The sequence below is a fragment of the Archocentrus centrarchus genome, chromosome 7, assembly GCF_007364275.1.
Source record: "Archocentrus centrarchus isolate MPI-CPG fArcCen1 chromosome 7, fArcCen1, whole genome shotgun sequence".
Classification (NCBI taxonomy): domain Eukaryota; kingdom Metazoa; phylum Chordata; class Actinopteri; order Cichliformes; family Cichlidae; genus Archocentrus; species Archocentrus centrarchus.
In genome coordinates, this window is record NC_044352.1 from 22345239 (window position 1) to 22366784 (window position 21546).

General features: G+C 40.6%; 1 protein-coding gene across 1 annotated transcript; it reads left to right on the top strand.

Moving 5' to 3' along the window:
* Positions 1 to 710: 710 nt before the first annotated feature.
* pik3cd (phosphatidylinositol-4,5-bisphosphate 3-kinase, catalytic subunit delta) lies at positions 711 to 19385 on the top strand. The gene is given in 24 exon segments (XM_030733347.1): positions 711 to 1011; positions 1881 to 2078; positions 2833 to 3061; positions 4759 to 4985; positions 5307 to 5483; positions 6750 to 6905; positions 7350 to 7439; positions 8447 to 8668; positions 11611 to 11707; positions 12062 to 12192; positions 12275 to 12325; positions 12444 to 12611; positions 13226 to 13347; positions 13438 to 13581; positions 13700 to 13799; positions 13913 to 14079; positions 14500 to 14531; positions 14534 to 14608; positions 14805 to 14883; positions 14971 to 15138; positions 16416 to 16539; positions 16841 to 16986; positions 17291 to 17423; positions 17511 to 19385. Coding segments are annotated over 23 exon segments (3117 nt in total). The 5' UTR covers positions 711 to 1011; positions 1881 to 1937; the 3' UTR covers positions 17649 to 19385.
* Positions 19386 to 21546: the final 2161 nt, after the last annotated feature.

The following is a 21546-nucleotide window of genomic DNA, read 5'->3' on the forward strand; positions in this document are numbered from 1 at the left end:
ATCTGTTTGACAGACCAAACTTTTACCAACAAAACGTCTGACAAGCTTACAAACTATGTAATTATTACTCTAAATACGTTTGTGATTCATCAATGAAACAGGCCCACAAACCAAATACAGAAGCAAAATGCTGCTACCACATTGTTACATCCTTTACAGCCCCCCCGGGGGACCATTTTCTGTATCCACATTGTGGTATTGCTACTTTGAAAGATTTTCACCACTATCACCACTATCCAAATCCCACATTCACTGTGTAGTCACGTGTGAGGAGCTGGAAACAGCAAATATTTGACTTTTGTGCTTGAAAAAAAAAAAGAGAGAGAAATACTAAATAAATCTTTTATCACACGCTTTGACTGGAGTTGTATTCAGATAAGTTTCATTTTCCTTGATGGAAAATGAAGCAGCCTTAATTGTATGAAATATGTCCTCACAGGAGAAGACGCTGAACGTCTCCTCATATCTGCTCAAGACTAATTCAGCATCTACTTAATTTTCACACAGGCCAGATTCAGGCGCGTTTAGGCGTTTCAACTAGTAATTTCGCTGTTTTCACACTTATACAAAACAAGCCTCCTGACACGCACCATCTAGAATGGGAGGAGGGCGGGAGGTGGAGAGAGAAATGTACTTTCACTTTGTGCAAACTAACTTTTTGTGGACGGTCCCTTGGCCCGCAGAGCGAGCTGGTGAGGCAGCGCGCAGCCGCTCATCCCTCAGGGTCAGCGCAACATCAGCGGCTGACTGACAGCGCGCAGCACCGAGCCAGGAAGGCATTTCACCGCTTCACGGGAGCCCTGCGAGCGTTCTCTTCGTCTGAGCCGGATTTCTAACACCTCATCCTCTTCTCTCGTTGCTGATAGAGCCTACAGCCGCCGGAACGACGCGCATCTCCCTGATGTTCCATCCTCCATCTTCGCTGCGATAAAAAAAAAAAAAAAGGGGGGACAAAAAAAAAAACAAAACAGAACAAAACATGAAGAGATGACCGGATCGTAGAGCTGACAGGCAAGTATCTGCGCTAACAGGTTGGCAAGGCTTTCGCCATGACACAAGTTTTACTGACAACGGCGCAGTGTCGCGTTTCGCATCGGATTGGATGCGCCGTGTGTTTTCATTTCCATTTAAGCCTTTTCTCAAAAAAAAAAAAAAAAAAAAGAAAAAGAAAAAAGAAGCGTGTCGAAGATCCATCCTGTAGGTTTCATTTAAAATCTTAACATTTGTACTGTAGGCTGCGGGCATAAGTCAGCCTTCACATGCAGAGAATGCAGCTCACGCAGCGCAAGTTTCCTCTTACCAAAAAAATCAATAGTGTTGGATTACTTTACGCTCAAAACCGTACTTGTTCTCGTTGTTTGTTACATTTGCAGCAAGCAGAAGCAGATTAACGATTCCCCCTTTTTTTTTTTTTGATTTGCATTTTATTCCGCGCTCAATTCCAAAAATTGAAGTTTCTTTAAGCGCTGCTTCACCTTATTTGACCCTTTCATATTTCTTTCAGACAGATCATTAAAGGCAGAGCTGCTCGTAAAAAAGTCAAGCACTCAGACTATCTTAATCCCATATATCTTTTTATATATATATGTGTGTGTCTGTGTGTGTGTCTGTGTGTGTGTGTGCACGCTCTTACAATTAATTGGAGTGACTGTCATCAGGAGAAAGGGATCAGGTGCAATCCAGGCCCTTCAATAAGCTGCTGTTTGTCAAGCCATTCATTCACATTCTCTTTGATTTCCAGCAATAACCTCTAAAAGATGAATTTTCCAGTGTTTTAGGAACAAACAGACACGCTGTTACGCTGCCAAAAACATTCACTGCAGGAACACTTGTTAATAGGGGACAGATTAACCCCGGCTGTGCTTGCTCTGTGTGGACAGCCGGCTCCTGTTCCGGTGAGCAGCAGAGGAGCTGACAGTAAATGAGAGGCCGTCACCATGCCCCCAGGGAAGTATGGGATGCAGGAGGAATGGGAGAAGGAGGGGGACCAGGCGATCAACATGGACTTCCTACTGCCTACTGGGATCTTCCTCAATTTTCCCGTGTCTCGAAACGACACCATCAAAAACATCAAAAAGGTATGCCCTCCACCCCCGACATTGATTTTAAAGACCTTTGAAATCCCGATTCTCCACTGATACATGATGTGTAATGTAATCACACATTGCTTCTATTATTAGATAGCACTGTACTTCCAGCAGACTGTAATTGATTGACTGCAGCATAACAGGGTAGCCCAGATGACTGACTCTGCAAAATGTTATTATTCACAATAATATGCTTTTAAACAAGCTGGCCGACTTAATATTTTCTTCAGACATTAAACTAATTAAAACACACCCCGGTTCAGACAGTGCTCTCTAGTTCTGATGCTTCTGTTAGAGAGGAAGCTGCAAGCTTTCCTCCTTGGGATACACAGCCAGCACTCCAACTGAAGCAGATCTGCTGTTAAATGTGAATGTGCTGCTGACCGCGCCAACACTTCTGCCACTTCAGGCTGTTTGATTTAGCGGCGCTGGGTAATGATACTCTTGGAAGCTGTTAGGATGATTAAAAGATGAAATCTCCAGAAACTATCAGCATCATTTTTCTTGCATAATTTTAGTTCATTTAATCAATAAGAGGCTTGTTTGACAGCTTTTGTTTTGCTTTTGTAAACAGTAACCATACACGCATAGCTTTTTTTTTTTTTGTAATCAGTGGTTCGATAAAGGGTGCTTTTACATGAGCACTCAAGGATGAATTTTACATGCACAGAGAGGAACACTGTACATTGCAGGTCATCACCACCAGGCTCTCAGGTTCATGTATTGCTGTTGTCTCTTATTTCAGATGGTTTGGAAAAATGCCAGAAGTGAGGCCCTGTTCTGTGCACTTGGTGATCCGGATGGATATGTCTTCACCTGCATCAACGAGACAGCAGAAAGGGAAGAGCTGGAGGAAGAATCGAGGCGCATAAGTGATGTGCGCCCCTTCATGTGTGTCCTGAGGCTGGTGGGGAGGGAGGGTGACCGAGTGGAGAAACTCACAAATGCCCAAATCAGCCTGCTAATTGGCAAAGGTCAGTCTCTGCAGAGTCTATAGTGGTTTTTGGTGTGGTTGGTCGTTCTGTTGTACAAGATTAGAATCGGTCTTCAGTCATGATTAGAGAGAAGAGTTTCTGTCATTAAGCAACAGAGCTGCTCCAGCTCGAGTGGCTCGAGTCCTCTGAATTGATGCCCACTCCACTAAGATTTCTCAGAGAATCAGACAGAACAACTGACTGTGTATGCAATAAAACAGAGAAATGAAATGACAGTTTCTGCCTTGCAATACTCATCCCGATAATCTTTGCACAACAGCTTTGATCTCATCCTCTTGTCACCATTGTTGTGGCTCTGATATGTTTTTAGTTCCACAAAATAAATGTCTTCATTTGTTCAGTTGTTGATCCAGACCACTGCAACAAGCACCCCAGCACACTTACAGCATCTGAACTGATGAAAAAGAGCTGTGACAGTAGTCTGGAAGTCTGGGTTGGCTGAGTTGAAACCTTTTTTGGAACAAAAGTATTCTTATTCTGAGACTGCAAAGTTAGCAAATTAACGGTTTGCTTAAAAGGAGGAACTGGCAACAAAAAAGCGGTTTCTTTCTCCATTAGCTTGTGTCCACAATGTTAATCTTTTATCTTACAAGGATAACAGGTCACTGGCTAGCTATAAGCTAGGGGTGTCAAACGTAAGTCCCAGGGCCAAAATTGGTCCAGCAAAGATTCCAATCCGGCCGACTGGACAGCTTTGGAAAATGGGAAGAAGGGCATAAATTTGGGACTTTTAAGCATATTTTCATGCATTTTACAACTTTTCCTTGTTGATAAAGACCTTCTTCATGGCCTTTCATATTACACCAAAGTGATAGATAAACAACTCAATAACAGAAACCTTCCTGTTTTTTTTAATACTATAGAAATTTCTGTTTTTTGCGATGGGTCCACAGTAATTCAAAAAAGGTAATTTTCTGTGAATTGACAAAAACGTTCTGTTTTATAATTACAGGGCAGCCTGGGTAATGAGCTACCAGAACATTTTCTGTCATTTTACAAATTTATTTATTACAATTCATGCCCAAAAGAGTCGTGACGACAGATTTCTTTCATTTACTAGAGCAGCATTTCTTTGTTATGTAAAACAACTGAGATGTACTGTTGGAATTGCATTAATCTCAGGGATTAAATGTGCAGTTAAATGTCTTTACACTGATAGTAAGGGGCATTTCACTGTTCTGACCCACTCAAGATCAAGCTGGGCTGTCTGTGGCCCCCCCATGTAAAATGAGTGACAACCCTGCTCTAAGCTAATGCAGCTAACCTGAAAATAGAGCTGAGCTAGGATAACTAGCTAAATCTAATTCATTTGTTTAGTAAAAAAAAACAGCCTAACTTCTCATTTATTCATAATATATTATGGGTGTAATGGTAATTATTCTTTATGTAAATAAAATATAATTACACTGATATTTTAAGTGTAATTCCTTTTGACAAAAATAAGGGACAGAGTATACAGAATACATAAAGTTAAAGCTAGACTTGGCTAATAGTGTTTATCTCCATTTCCTGAAGATTTAGTTAGTGAAAATCTGATACTGTGACACAATTTATTTTCTGTGTGCTTTGTTCAGTAGGCTTAATTTGAAAAATTAAAAAAAATGTCTTTCTTTAAATAACAAGCTAGCTGTTTGTCTTACTCTTTAAGACTTACAGTTTGTTTTATGACTTTCCAGGTCTACATGAGTTTGAAGCCCAGAAGAACGACGAGGTGAACGAGTTTCGGACCAAGATGCGCACGTTTTGCGAAGAGAAGGCTCAGGACCGACAGAGTTTGCCGTGGCAGAAGTGGATGGAGTACAGCTTCCCATGTGACCTGGAGCCGTGCAGCTCCCTGCCGCAGAGCGCCAAGTCAAAAAACATCAAGAAGATTTTCATTAATGTCAAGTTTGAGGCCTCTGATGTGAGTTGATCTGCTGCTTTTAGCTGTCGTGAGTCATACATTCTAAGTGTTCAAACTAATCAGTTCAAATGTTCTGATATGATGGGGCAGCCGCAGGGAACCCCACAAAGAGCACAGCAGCTTTGATTGGAAAAACTGTGGTTCCACCTTGTGTAGACACACTGTGGAGGTGATTTTAAGTAAATGTTAGCACCTTTGGAAAGCCCCCTCCCACACCACAAACACTACCTTCAAAACAACACTCAGGAACGAGCAGCATTTTTATGATTTTCTGTAAAGCTGGCATCTTTATGTGAATTATGATGTCTGCTGCTCTTACAGGAAAGCTTCATGCTGCAGCAGGACCCTCAGGACCTCCCCGTGGCTTTGATGAAGAGCGCTCTGAAGAAGAAGGCCACCGTTTTTCGCTTAATGCGACAGGAATCTGAGGACTACACCCTACAGGTCAACGGGACATGGGACTTCATCTATGGGAAACACCCCCTCTGTCAGTTTAAAGTGAGTTAATCCAATAAAAAAAAAAAATGTTTGAATTATTTCCCTTTATTTCCCAGTTGGTTTTGTTGGTTTACTGACTCAATCTCAGTCTAAAATCAGAAACAAAAGCAATCACTGGTTGAGAACATACAATTGGCACAAAGCAGTAAGGTGTCTTTGGCATCTTCCATCAGCTTTTTATATATTATGGGTGTTGCAATACAACCTTGATTTTAAAAGAATTAATATTTTTTTTTTCCATCAGTTTAGCACCAATGTTCTTACACTGGGGTTGCATGAGGCAACAGAATGAAAACATATGTTTAGGTTTTCCCCCAAATTCTGGATTGGAAATTTTGGATGTTGCTGTGTAGGTTTGTCTCATTTTTAATAATTCCAAAGATTACGGTTTTCTTTCACGCTCAGTTTCTGCCATGATAATTTTTGTATTTTGCTTCACAAACCTTCCCGGACCTGCTGCAGAGAAGCGTCCCCACACGCTAACAAATACGCAGATGTAATGTGATTTTTATTTTATTTGTTTCTTTTGTTTTGCCACAAAGAAGTGTCTCACAGAGCAGCTGGGGGCCTTTATCCTTCTCACATGGGCTTTCGGTTCCTGTGGATCCCTGCTCTTCACAGAGTTTCAGTTTATTTCTTTATGTTAGCCTCAATATAAAATATTCAGTATGTTAGAAATGCTACCCTTTACCTAATGTATTTCATATCACCATCTGCTACTTGACATACTAACCTACAGTTAGTGAAGGTTTATATATATTATGTATAAATTGAAAATCAGACTTATGCAGCCTGTTGTTTTCACTTTTTTAGATGCATTTGAAGAAATCTTTTCATTTTCTACTGCTCTCTGTTGAAACTGTTAATTACATTCACTATATTCTCGAGAGCAGATGTTATTTTTTTCAGTGAATGTGAGTGAGTTTCTGTTCAGTGTTATTTGTCTGCATTCAGGCCTGTGCAGGTGGTCCACAATAACTGAAATGACTGTCAGATCAGGAGTAGAGTGAGTCAACATTTTGGTGGCCGGAGACTCCACTGTTGATTTTGAAACTCCAACTACCTGCAGGGGTGACTCATATCTGTCTAGCAGCCCTGCAGAAAGGAACTGCATCCATCCACACATAATGAGATTTCAGCTGCATTAACCTACAGCAAATGAACAGCCTTCAGGAGCTAACCAGCGCTATCAGAACATTGGGAAATATCTGTGGGTGAACTGACTGATGGCTGTACCAGTAAATCTTCTGCTTTTTCTCTCCTCAGTACATCTTCTCATGTTTGAGAAATGGCCAAAACCCCCACCTTACTATGGTTCACTACTCCACCATCGTCAAATATCAGGAAGAGCAAGGCAGAATGTGCAGCCAGGTGTACAAGAGCCGCTCTTTATCCAGACCTCCTCCTCTGCCACTGAAGAAGGTAAGAGGTCAGGCGGTAGCTGTGTTTCATTAAAAAAAAAGTGTTCTTTTTTTCTCTCCTCCGCCTCTTTATCCCGCACCTAGCCTGCGGACTTTGGCAATTTACTCCTGATGACTTGGTTTTCATTTACTGTAGCTGCACATGCAGCGTATATTGGAACTGTTTTCAAGCCTTTATATGAAACTCTTCGCATAAAACAGATGTGAAACATAAGCAGCTAAGAACTGTGACTTGAACTTTTGTCAGTTTCCTCCAGTTTGAAAGTTTCTTCCCCCTCGTTATTTTCTTTTGAAAGTGGATGTTGCTTTGCACCTCTCTTTTGAGATGTTGCCAAACAGGAAATTGGAGCAACTGTGTGACTGCAAGTTTGACACTAAAAAAGAAGGGAGGGAGAAATTAAATTCCTTTCCCCCCCCCCCTCTCTCTCTGGCTCCTTTTCTACAGCAAAACACCTCTTCTCTGTGGTCCATCAGTGAGCCTTTCTACATTCACCTGCTGCAGGGCAGCCGAGTCAATGCAGATGAAGGAATGAAGGTTGGTGTGGTTTTGCGTGGGTTTTCTCTCACTTTGCTGCTCAATGAAATGTGGCATTCACTTGTTTACCAATATTTCAATTTCAGTTGTAGGAACAGCGGGGCTGACATGTAAATGACAGGGGGGGGTCACATGACAGACCACACATTTCCCATAATTCATCAAGGCAGTTGGTTAAAACTTCAAAACAGGAAGTGGGGAGGGCCTATCTGGTTTTTACGTCTCATTCTGAGGCCTAGATTCTAAGAAAAAAGACAGACTTCATGCTCTCCCTCTCTCGCTTTCAAATGCACTTCTTTTTTTTTTTTTTTGAAGGCGTTGCATGTTACTATTGCAGATAGGCCCTTGACCTATCTTAAAATTTGACAATTGTCAGTGTTTGTAAAAGAACAGTGAAGGGATGCAGAAATATACACTAATACTCCATCTACTCACTTTTCCATGTCAGAAAAAAGAGTGAGAAGAACGAAGAAAGAGAGGGAACTCTGTCAGTGTGTGTCTGTGTTTAGAAATCTGTTTCATAACTAACTACATTACTGTTTAGAGGGGTTATTAAGTGCAAGTACACTTCCGGATGCTGCCTTAGAGCATCGTGACTCAGGACTAATTTGTCCTGTCACATAATTATCAGTCATGTCTGTGGATGGCAGGCACAGGTTTGAAAACACAACCCCGGGGGGGTCGACTCATATATTTTGTAAATGTAAATTCAGACTATCTTGATTTGGCAAAAGGCAGGAGCTTAATGGTCATACAGTATTGAATTATGACTCTGGTGCTTGTTTTTCATTTGTGACTGACTTTGCATGGCGACCTGCTTGCGATATGAACGTGTAAACTCTTTGACTCATAGCTTGAGTGACACAGGAAACTCTGAATCATCTCTCGAAGTCTGTAAATCTTCCACAAACAATCACCTTCAGACAAAGTGCTAAAGTCGCCGGCTTCCAAACCACATGTCTTGCCTCTGTCTAATCACTACTGTGTATCTGTTCTTCCCCCTCCAGCTTGTAGTGCAGGCTGGTCTCTTCCATGGCAGCGAGCTGCTGTGTAAGGTGGTGACGAGCTCAGAGGTCGCAGTGAGCTCTGAGCCGCTGTGGAATCAGAAATTGGAGTTTGACATAAACGTGGCGGACCTGCCTCGCATGAGCCGCCTGTGTTTCGCACTCTACGCTGTCATTGAGAAGACCAAGAAACCCCGCGGCACCAAAAAGAAGAATAAGAAAGCGGTGAGTGTGTCAGTAGCTCAGGGTGTTTTCGGGGTCTCATTGTACAACTTGTGATTGAGCTGGCAAGTGTTTGGGCTGGTGGGTGTGAATTTGTTAGCAAGCACAAACAGATCTGTTTCCTCTCTAGTGTGTAGTGCGCGTAGTTACTGTGTGGGTGTGTTGTTGCTGCTGCGTTTGGTTGTGCAAGTGTGTTCAGTGGCAAGGCTGTGGTTAACACTTCATCCACTTCAGCCCTTTTATCTGCACATCAGTCCAAGGAAGGAAGGAATTGGCTAACATTTTCAAGGAATTCTAAATTCATCTTCACAGTCTCCATCACACACTCTCCCACGATGAGCCTTTTACCTTCTAAATTTACTTGCTCGACTTTGAGGCCCGCGCAGGGGACAGCTGGGGGTGGGGGGTTTAAAACATTACAAAGCAATTTTCCTCACGAGCAGGGCTTTGCAACATTTTGATTAACAAGCACCACTTCAAGAAGCCAGCATTAGGGTGGCACAAGAAAAATGCACTCGTTAAACCCATGTCACTGGCGCTTTATGTTGGTCATCTTTGTGCTGCCTTATAGTCGTTTTAACAAGTGTTCAGCTACATTTTTAACAGTTTAGTCTGCTATAAAGGCTACGACAGCTCTCTGTGGCTCGCGCTTCACTGGTATATCGTATTATGACAAAAGCTGACTGAAGCAGTGCAATCGATCCTTGTTGCACAAAGAGTTGCCCTTAGCCAGCATTCTGTACCTTGAGACCCTGAATCTACTCTTATCCATAGCCCAACCTGCTTTTCTTTTCTTTTCTTTTTTTTATTTGTGGCAAATACTGGATATTTTAGATTGACATACATCTAAAGTTGCTGCAATCTGAATATTGCTCTAATATTTTAGTCCCACTTCTCACTGATGTGTAAGCACCAGATATACAGTATATTTTTATGCTCCTTTTTAATGCTTCATTTTATTTGAAGGTGAAACACAACAGAGGAGAACAAAAAAAAAAAAAAAAACTCACTGCGAGACATCCTGACGCCTACAACATTATACATGACCGACAGCATGTCTTTATATACTTTGCATATGTTTATACATAGCTGATAAAGCATGCAACAACATGGTGGGAAATGAGATTTTGAAGTGTGGGGCCCATAGTTAAAAAAAAAATTCTAATCACTTGCACATTGCTTTTCCTTGTATGAGTAATGCTTTACTCAGAAACACAAACACATTTGTGGCTAAGCCAGTGGTTCTTCAAGTGGTTTAAAAATAAGATAAGCACATTACTGGTCGGCATTATGAGCTGCAGCAAACTCAGCTACATCGATTTAAATAAGACACATTTAGTCTCATGAGTATTGATCATGCAGCATGTGAAACCGGTGCTATGCTTCAGGGTTGGAGACATTTTTAAATTGCGATATTAAGGTTGAACACCACAGGCACCTGAAGGCATCTGTGAGGCAAAAACACCAAAAAGGAGTCATGTGTTTAGCAAACTGCACGATTTATGTGATATTTAAAGTTGGTTACACCTTTCTTAGTATGAAGATTTATGCTTTTATTTTCCAGCGTTGAGTCATTTTATAACTCCACCAAAGAGGATTTTCACCTGAGGTGGGGAAAAAAAATCCAGCCCTGTGATAAAAATGTTTGTTTTTTTTCCAATAACACCAACATGATAACAGGCGCTTTGCCTTTACTGAGAAAAGTATAACTATGGACATCATTAGTGGAAAAAATTAAGCAATTTGAAGATGCCCTGCTGAGCAATTTCTTCTCATTTCTTTAAATATCTTTTAATATACAGCAGATTAATCTCTTTAAAAGCTGTAGGTTCCTTTGAGCAACATCTGCAGTAACCAAGTACAGGCACTCTGGATTAAACGTTTCAGTAGCTGCTTGCTTTTTTTTTTTTTTTTTTTTTTTTCTTCTTTCATAAAACCATGTGTGAGACTGCGCGCAGGTGCTACAGTGGTAGCAGTACACTCTGATGTCACGTTCGAAAGAGCCTCCACAAACCTGTTCTGTGTACAGTGAAAAGTACAGTGACAACAACAAATTCCCCTTTTTCTGCGGCTGTGGTCTCAGTAGCTTTTTTGTTTGAAGCAAAGCAGCAGCTGTTGGCCACAAGTTTGTGCAGACCTCCCAAACATGTTAGCCCAGGTGTGTTTTGTGGGCATTGAGACCACTTCTGCTTTCTGAGCCACTTCTCTCTTCTTTTGCCTGGAAGAGAAGTCCTGCAGCCAGACAGCAGAAAGATAGACGGAAGTTGAGCTATTTTAGCCATTCTTGTTTATGTGCATCACCCCCCCCCCCCCCTTTTTTTTTTTGTTAAAAAAAAAACGGGTGTTGCTGCTTTAAATGTGTTAACTTTGTTTTTCACCACATTGAATTGATGGAAGTTATTTAATTTCCTGGAACCCAACAGCCTTTATGCTGCATTGTAGAAGTTATGAAAAAAAAAAATCGATTGCTCTCTTGAGTTTTTTTTTTGGTCTAACAGTAAGACTACAGTTACCACACTCAAGCTTCAAACTGTTTATTGTAATTAGAAAATATTAAAGTTTTGAATTTAAGTGAGCCTTAAAATAAAGCATGTGTTGGGCAGGAGAGAGGTAATTATTCAAAGCATTTTAGATTAAATAATAAAAAGGCTTTGCCTTTAGTGAAGCTTGATTTAATTCTGATGATGCAAAAAAAAAAAAAAAATGATTTGCCTGTCAACTGTTTTAATCTTCAGAGAAGAATAGAGCTTGAATTATAAAAAAGATTTTTATTGCTCAAGTATTGCACATGATGTTATTGTAACTGAGAAAACCGTAATTCATCTCTGGCTGCAAATTGTGTAGGTTAGCCTTAAACCATTCTCGGGATCTTAAAGCTTGCAGATGGTGTGTAAAGTGAAACAATGAACCTTATCCTCGCTGTGGCTCTCCCTTTATCGTCTCAGGACTGCCCGATAGCCTGGGTGAACACCATGGTGTTTGACTACAAGGACCAGCTGAAGACGGGGGAGTTCCTCTTATCCACGTGGCCGTCTGTTCCTGGTACTTGCCTCTTCTTCCTTTGTCCTCCTCTTCAGAAAAAACAAAAAAACACCTCGACATGTTCACAGCCTCCTCGACAACACTGTGAAGCACACAGAGAGGTTCTGAATTGTCCAAAGTTACATGTCATTGCTACCAAAGTCAAACTTTTTGTGTTTTCTGATGCAGTAAGGTAAGATGCCAAAGTGCCTGTTTGCCAGTCAAAAACATGCCTGTAAAAATAGGGTTTATTTTTTTCCTCTAGTGAGTTAATTGACAGACGAGAGGGTTTTTTTTTAAGAAGAATATCTAATAACTACATGGACAGAAGATTCCACCAAATGGCACATTTCATATATGATATTTTTATTACAGATGACAAAAGTGACCTGCTGAACCCGATGGGAACCGTTGAGAAGAACCCCAATGTGGACAGCGCTGCAGGGCTTCAAATTCGTTTCCCCAACATCCGGCCACACCCTCTCTATTACCCTCCACTGGACAAGGTACCGTCTCCCAAAGGACCATATTTGAGTGTACATATTTGATCATAGTCAGTCCAAAAAAATAATCCTCACGTGCTTCCAGATATGTGACATGGAGAAGAACGGTGATGCAAGTTTTGCCACTAAAGAAGAGGTAGGACTCACATTTTACAAATTTTACATAGTTACAGTAAAAAAAGTAAAAGCAGAAACATTTCTTACTGAAGAAACATTTTCATGACTTTGTGTCCGCATGATTGTGCTCTCTGTAGTACTTCAAACTAAAAGAAATAATGGACAACAAAAACTACACTGAGATTTTTGAGGATGAGAAAGAGCTCCTATGGAAGCTCCGCACCGAAGTCCGCGACCATTATCCTGAAAGTCTGTCCAAGCTGCTCCTCATCACCAAGTGGAATAAGCGTGAGGATGTAGTTCAGGTATGAATAAAGCATTATTATTATTTGTGTTTTTCACTAATGTCTGGAAACCAGCCTGGAAACATGTGTAGGGCAGTAAAAGCTTTTGTTTAACATGATTTCTTAGCCTTAAGGTTTAAAGTGGCCAGAGTAAACCTATGAGAAAAAAGCCCAAATGATTTTATTTAAAATGCATGCATGATCTATACTGGTACATATATACAAATCCACCATTATGTCACCAAAGAAGCAGGTACATATTGTAATAATTACCAAACAGAGACAACTTGCTATAACCTCTCTGGAGCATCCGGCTCACACATTTATGGATGGATTTGAGTAGTTGGCATCAAGAACAATACAATATGTGGTTTAGAAGGATTTTAATTTTTTTTTTGAGCTCGGAAACTAGCATGAGAAGGAGGGAAGTGACCACAATAAAGCCTCCCAATCAGAAGGAAATGGGCTTTCAGGGAGAAGAGAGGAATAAGGGAATGTTCAACAGTGAATGATGCAACGCTATTGTAATGTCATTGTCATAGAATAAAATATAGAGTTGTAAGTAGCACCAAAGGTCTACATTAATCTTCAAGTCGTTTTATCGTGTTAGAAAATAATTATTGAATTCTCCTCAGATGGTGAGTTTACTGAGGAACTGGCCGGACCTCCCTGCCATCCAGGCCTTGGAGCTCTTAGACTACAGTTTTCCCGACCCAGCAGTTCGTTCTTTCACTATCAGATGCCTCAGAAAGCTCAGGTGCACATACATTTATGCTCATGTTTTAGAAGCTCACAGTGTTTTGTGTTTTGACTGTTAACAACACGAGCGACCTTTCTCTGCACACAGTGATGATGAACTGTTGCATTACCTGATCCAGCTGGTCCAGGTCCTGAAGTACGAGTCCTACCTGGACTGTGACCTTACCACTTTCTTGTTAGAAAGGGCGTTGTCCAACAGGAGGATCGGACACTTTCTGTTTTGGCATCTCAGGTGAGTTACAGTCTAGCTCTTTAAAAAAAAAAATCAAAAAAGAAAGAAAGAAGAAAGCAGAAAGAAAAACAAGATCAAGTCAGCTTTTTGTTTGACTGGAAATTTGTGTATATTGCAGGTCAGAGACTCATGTAGCGTCTGTGGGTTTGCGTTTTGGCCTGATTCTGGAGGCCTACTGCAGGGGAAACATCCATCACATCAAGCTCTTAACCAAACAGGTTAACAATCCCCTGTTGATTGTCACTCACCTTAAGTTTGGTAATGTGGTTTTTTGTTTGTTTGCTTGTTTTGATCTAAATTTCAGCCTCTGTCTTACCTCTCCCACGCTCAGACTGAGGCTCTGGGCAAAATGAAGGCCCTGAGTGACTTTGTCAAGTCGGGCTCCCAGAAGATGACAGCTGAGGACCTGAAGCTGTGTATCAGACAGGAGTCCTACCTGGAGGCACTGTCAGACCTTCTGTCACCACTCAACCCAAGCATAATACTTACAGAGATCTGGTTAGTGGCCCAGACAAACACACAAACACATGGCAGCATAATTGTTTTTATGCATTTCTGTTCCTACTTATTGGATTTTGAGAAGGCATTTGAGTCCCTTTCTGGCTTTACTACATCCAAAAATAATACATTTAAGTGGTACATGGACAAAACAGATGTTAGGACCACAGCATCTTACACTTATTACTTGCTCTATAAACATATGAGCATGTTGCCAGTGTTGTCCTGGACAAAACCCTCTTTTCATAAAGCACCCCCAAAGTCACTGAGCATAAATATATGTTAAATATATGGATTCCTTTTTTTAAAAAAAAAAAGATTCATATTTTGTAAAACCAGTTTGTATTTGGTCTCATTCTTTGAACCAAGAGCACCTTTCAGATGATTGTTTGTGTAAAATGGGCATTTTTGTTGTTGCAGTGCTGATAAGTGCAGATTTATGGACTCCAAGATGAGCCGCTCTGGCTGATGTATAGGAATCCCACAGCTGAAGGAGACATGGTGGGCATCATCTTCAAAAATGGAGACGGTGAGAGACGAGATGATCGAACATACATTTTCCAAACTGTCAGAATTTAAGCTGCAGTCTATGTTAGTTCAGGGGCTTGCTTGCAAATTAAAATCTGATGGGAGGATAAAAACAGACAGTGGGTTTGGAAAGGGACATCTAAGAGAAAAGTTTGGATCAGACATATTTATTTCCATTTTCTACTCATCACCTTTAGATCTTCGGCAAGACATGCTGACCCTGCAGATGATTCAGCTCATGGAGAATTTGTGGAAGAAAGAGGGCCTGGATCTCAGGTTGGCGTTGCTTCATATGGCGATTGCTGCTTTTGCACAGGGAGATCTTCTCCACCAACTTAATACTGTTCATTTTGCAAAAAACAGGATGATCCCGTACGGCTGCTTGTCAACTGGGAACAAGATGGGGCTCATCGAGATTGTGAAGCACTCTGACACAATTGCCAACATCCAGCGTAACAGCAGCAACAGCGCCGCTACTGCTGCCTTCAATAAGGACGCCTTGCTGAACTGGCTCAAATCAAAAAATCCTGAGTGAGTATGGACTGTGACACAGTGGGAACTCTCAAAAGCCTGAAAATGTCACCTTATTTGGGCTAGATACTCAGTAAAGGTGATGACCCTATTTAACCTCAAGAAGCAAGCAAATTGGGTGCATTATATACACACACCCAAGCAAACCACATAGAAGGCACAGAGAAGGAGTCCGGGTGAGCAATCCGCCTGTGCAGCCTCTCCCCCCCATAAACCTCCCACAGCTTCATGTGGGGAATTCCCCGAGTCCTCCTAGGACGGCTCTGTCATGAGCTGTGTTCCAGTTGAAAATGATGTACTAATACTAACCATTTTTTAAAAATACGTAATGTGAAATCTGAAAAAGGCAGCATCTTGTCTAAAGCTTTTGCATTTGGAATTTGTGTTAGCATCAGCTGAATTTCCTTAAGTGGCACCGGTTGATACGCATCTTATTTTTAGTACAAAATAGTACTGAAAATGATTCTGTTCAGCTGCATCACTGATGAGATGCATTAGGGGTGTAGCAATAGACCGGTATTGATAGTTTTAAAAAGTTACATAATACTTTTTGTTCATATGAAAAAGAAGGATGGGGAGAGGATCGAAAATAAGGCTTTAATATGTCGAAAAATCATCTTCATCCCATTCCTGATTATATTCAGCAACAAAAACGTACATAGGTAAAAAAAAAAAATTTAACTTAAATTGTTTGCTTAAAAGTGTTTTTCCATTTCAGGCTTTTAAACCCAGACAGAGCAGCACAAAGTGCACAGGTGGCTGCATCTTTATCGGCATTAAATGGGACTACCTGTATAAATAAAGGTTTAATAAAAAAAAAAAAAATGAGAGTAGATTTTTATTTGGTGCCAGACAGTCTGAAGGTCTTGTCTATTCTAAAAGCTCCTTGAAGAAAGAAAACTATTTGATGTAATGAATAAGCCTTTGTAAGTCATGTTGGCAGAGCAGGCCCAGCTGATGGCACAGCAGACCAGAAAGATAATTAGCTTGGAACGCCGCAGCTCCCGTAATGGAGCTGAGAAGATTAGTAAAAACACAGTGAACCTTGTGCACGTCTAGACTGCGAAAGGACGTGACGATCAATCATTAATCAGCCACAGCAACTCCTCTGAGAATATCTTATATGGTCTGGCCCTGAAGACACTCTGCCTCGTGGCTTTTTCGTGTTTGTATAATGCAGGTTATATGAGAATATAGGAGAAGTGTAAAAGCACTGTAAGAACAAAACTCGCTCATGCTCTCTGCTTCCTTGTTTCTATGACCTTGTATGTCACCAGGAACAAACTTGATCGGGCAATAGAGGAGTTCACACTGTCCTGTGCTGGCTACTGTGTAGCTACTTACGTCTTGGGCATTGGAGATCGTCACAACGACAATATCATGATCAGGGAAACTGGACAGGTGAGGGTTACTGCATGTTCGAATCTCCACTTATCTGTTTAGATGTCTGTGTAAACTGCTTAATGTTTAAAACAATGCATTTTGTTGCTCATTGATATGTTTTCTTTTTTTTTTTTTTCAGTTAGCAAAACACTTATTTAGCAATATTCTTATAATTATTTTGTTAGACGTGTTGGAGTAAAATTGTTTGGGTCACTCAGTCACATTTTATTCTCTAACTCAGAGATTCAGAGGTAGTGAGTAAAATGCGACTGTGCAATCCAGAACCTACTTAACAGCGATTTTAACTTTTGCTTTTTAGCTGTTCCACATCGATTTTGGGCACTTCCTGGGCAACTTCAAGAGGAAACTTGGAATTAACAGGGAGCGTGTGCCTTTTATCTTGACCTATGACTTTGTCCATGTGATCCAGCAAGGGAGGACAAACAACAGTGAGAAGTTTGAGAGGTACAGCAAATACATGTAACGCTGAGAAAATTTCACATACTTTGATTTATAGACGGTGGCACAGTGGCTAGCACTGTCCTCTAATAGCAAAGAGGTCCTGGGTTTGAAGCCTTTCCGTGTGTCATTTGCATGTGAGTGTGAATGATTGTCTGTCTCTCTGTGCTGGCCCTGTGACAGACTGGCAACCTGTCCTGGGATAGGATCCAGCCACCTTGTGACCCTGAACTGGAATTGTATAAGCAGTGGATGGATGGGCTGTTCTGTGGTTCTGTTAACTCGTGACTTTTTGCGTCTTTGCTGTCAGGTTCAGGGAGTACTGCGAACGGGCTTATAAGATCCTGTGCCGGAACGGGACACTATTTGTCAACCTCTTCGCTATGATGAAGGCAGCAGGGCTACCTGAACTCACATCCTTCAAAGACATACAGTATCTAAAGGTATGCTACAGTAATGATGCAACCATTAATGATTACAAGGAGATTGATAGCAATGTTGATAATTAGTGGTTTCTTGTTTTTTAAAAGGACTCTTTAGCTTTGGGCAAATCAGAGGACGAGGCACTGAAGAATTTCAAAGTAAAGTTCAACGAGGCTTTGCGGGAGAGCTGGAAGACCAAGGTCAACTGGATGATGCACTCACTGGCCAAAGATAACAGACCATGAAGAACACTGAACCAATGAAACCTGAGGACCAGCCAAAAATGTAGATTTTTAACTTATATACATAAACAGAGTTGATTATTTTACATGACGGATGAAATTCAAAGACTTTGAAAGATTCTTTAGCAAATGTTTACATCTCAGTGGCCTGTATGTGGTGAATAACAACTAAGCAGAGGCATCCAAAGACAATTAGATCATCACTTGGAGCATCACTTCCACACACGTATTTCCACAGTGAAGAAAATCCATCACACTCATCGTTCTCCCATCCATCAGTGGAATGCCTTTGCCACAGGGGCATATCAACCCAGATAATAAACTTGTTTTTGATTTGCTGAAATTGCTACTTGAAAACCACCTGCTCATGCAAAGTGTCATGAATCACGGAAACAGAAAGTTCATCTCACCAACTGCATTACTCAGCAGGGAGCAAGCTGCAAACTACCTTAATGATAACTTGAGGTTCTGTTCAGCCCCAGAGTACAACAACAGGGCGGCAGTTTCACCTCAAGACTTTCGTACGGTTTACAACCCCTGATAGCTGTTATGAAGCTGTGTCATTTCCTCTCATTTCAACTGTCTCTTTGCAAAATGTGTCTTGTTTTTTTTTTTTTAATATATATGTATATATTTCCAGTAATGTATTTTATTTAATTTTTGTATCTACTTAACAAGTATCAAAGATATTTTGCAAAGATGTGATGCATTTTGTTGCTCTAACATTCTTGTGTAATGTTGCCTTGAAGTACAGTATGTGCCAATACACATGAAGCATTTTAAAATTTAATGTATATTATAAGAAAATGTAGGACTTTTATTTTGAAAACATGGTACACAGGCAGCAGCCTGGGCGAAAGAAAGGAGCAGTCTGATTTCAGCCTAATGCTAGTCTCATTTTAAGAACTACACTTACTTTTTAGCTTAAGTGAGAAGTGAGTATGATATGCTAATCTTATCCAGTTTAGGGTCACAGGGAGGCTGGAGCTTATCTTAGCTGGCCATGGGAAAGAGGCAGGGTACCATTCCTCCTCACGTACACAGCTATGGCCAGTTTCAAATGATCGATTAACCTCACAAGCATATCTTTGGACTGCAGGACGACAACCACACAGGGACACACACAGGAGAACATGCAAGCTCCACAGAGATGGGCCCCAGCAGACCGGGAAACGTATTTCTTTGAGGTGACAGTGCTAACCACTACACCACTGTGCACAGTCCATGTTAATTAGTGAGCTTTAAAAGTGCTGGTGGGCAGGCTGTTTTTCCTTTGGAGAGACTAGCTGTTTTGCTTTCTCTATGCTAAACAAAGCAGACTCTCTCCTGGCTCCAGCTTTATATTTAACACACACAACGAGAGTGTTATCGGTTTTATTTTTGATTTTCATGCATTTCTCTCTTGTTTCAATGATACAGCTGCATTTGGCAGCTGGAAAATTACACATTTTGTTTTTGTTTTTTTTTTTTTGTCAGGTAAAGATTTAATTTGTTTGGAGAAAATCCTTCAGTGCATCCCAATTAAGACAATCTGTAGATTCATATAAGTCATAGACTTGTGGATGTGTTTCTCAAAATCCGGTACTGAACTCGTGCCCTCTGTGAAAATGTAAACCTGGACTATGTCTGCGATCTCAGAAGATGCAGTGTGTGCATGTGCATACGTGTGTGTGTGCGTGTGTGTGTGTGTGTGCGTGCGTGCGTGTGTGTGTGTGCGTACATGCGTGCGTGCGTAAGTGTGCGAGTGTGCGTGAGTGTGTGCATGAGTGTGTGCGCGAGTGTGTGCGTGCGTGTGTGTGTGTGCGCGCGTGTGTGCATCTGTGTGTGCATGCGTGTGTGTGTGTGTGTGTGTGTGTGTGTAGGTTTGTGGGTAATATTTAAATTATGCACTTAAACTGTGATTTCTATTGCATTTTTGAATGGGTGTACAAGGTACCATGAGGGACATTTCATGCTTGTAGTGTATCTGATGTTGTAGAAAACGATATTTGTTTAAGTGAACCCGTGTGCTGTGTGATTTTATTTTATGGTGTATTCAGATTACTTTACATGCTGTACGTCCTGCTGTCAGTCCCACAGGGCCCACTTGAATGAAAGACCTCTTTGTAGCCTTTTTATTTTTGCAAAACAGTTAAAATGGTCTCTACTTTTTTGTATGAGTCTCTGTACAGTGAGAGCAAGTGTAGGTGTAGATTACACAGCATGATGATTTAAGTACCTTAAGCTACTGAGCGATTTACTGTGGAACAGACTTAAACATGGCTCATCAGTGTCCTTCGGTGTGGGCTCAACTAAGCACTCCTTCTTTAAGGCAGGAAAAATGAATTCATGAGCTACTTTTGCGAATTGTAAAATCTACTGATATTGCCTTTTTAATTGTTGTAACTCTTGAATTTTGTCAACTGAATCAGGTTGAGGCTCTGGCCTGATTTTGATGTGTGCAGCTAAAACTGATAAAGTGTACTATAAACAAGAAATGTGGTGTAGACCTGTCATTTTATCTGCATTCCACATGCTTCAGTTGTTTTTGGGAAGAAAGCATAAGGACAGTTTGCAACAAAAGAGCGTTCTAAAATCCAAGTCACTTGTCAACTGAATGTTAGGCCTGTTTTTGTAGCTTAAAATAGACTGATTAATTGGACAAAACCAAAGTCCACCAAAGTCACCCCTATTTTCCATTTCTCCCTGAATATCCATGAGCATTTCAGAGCACAAGCCTCATGTGCAGGTCTGAGGGACTTTCTTTTCTCCAGCCTTTCTTTAGGATATGTCACTCTGGTTTGCAACATCTCTACAAAAATAAATTTAGTTTCATCATCTCTTAATGCAAAATAGCACTTTTATTTTCTAGAAACAGACTTAGTTTTGCTTTCATATTTGAGGAAGTGGCATTAAACTGATTTGTGATTATGCACAGTGGTTTTGGCAGATGTGATAAAGTCCAATAAATGGCGTCTACAGCTGTGTATTGTTTTGGCACAGATGTTGGTCACAGATATTGCAGTGGAAGAAACGTCTGGCCTGATTATCGGTATTAAGTAGCTTTAGAAAGCCATGACTGTTTTTGGTGTTTTCTTCTCATATTTGATCATATCTCATAGAAATATTTGAGAGCAGTATCAGGATATGTTCATACAAGACTAAAAAGCAGTATCAATTTTTACATCATATAGCAGAACAGTCTTTTTGAAAAGTAAGAGCCTGAACTTTTTTCAGCTAAAAAATATGAAATCTGACAAAATTTACAGAAATATTTTTCCTTGAACATTAATTAAAAGTGCAGCAAAACGGAGTGCTACATTACAAAAGGGAACAAAAACTGAATTCTGCGAGCTTTGCAGGGGTGTTAAACTTAATTTGACCTCAAGTGAGGTAAAAACGTTTGCATGCAATGAACAATCCATTTAGAAAAAATAAGCTAAACAGCCAGTGATATCTTATTAAAAAATATATATTACACATGCTGGAGGTGATTCAGAGCTGTGCAACTGTGAGTCTCATTTAAATACAAAATCCCTACCTGATTTGGCCTTCCTCCCACACAGCTGCCCAGGGACCTTTGACCCACATGTTTCCTTTTTTCTTTTTTTTAAGCTAATTATCCTTACAATTCTCTATATTCTTTACATGAGTATAAGTTTTATAATTTATAAACTTATATCAATTTTAACTAACAAAAGATACACACATGCAGCTTATCCACTGCACATCAGATACACTCACCTTCCCCATATCTCCCCATTCCTAATGTCTTAACCAAGTTAGGGTTTTTTTGTTTGTTTGATTTCTTTAAATGCATTTTTTGTTGCTGTCCTGTCCAATTTTGTTATTTTTCCCTGTTATATTATAATTGTAGGATTGAAAAACAAAGGAGTAAAGAATCTCCATAACAGCCCCCCCC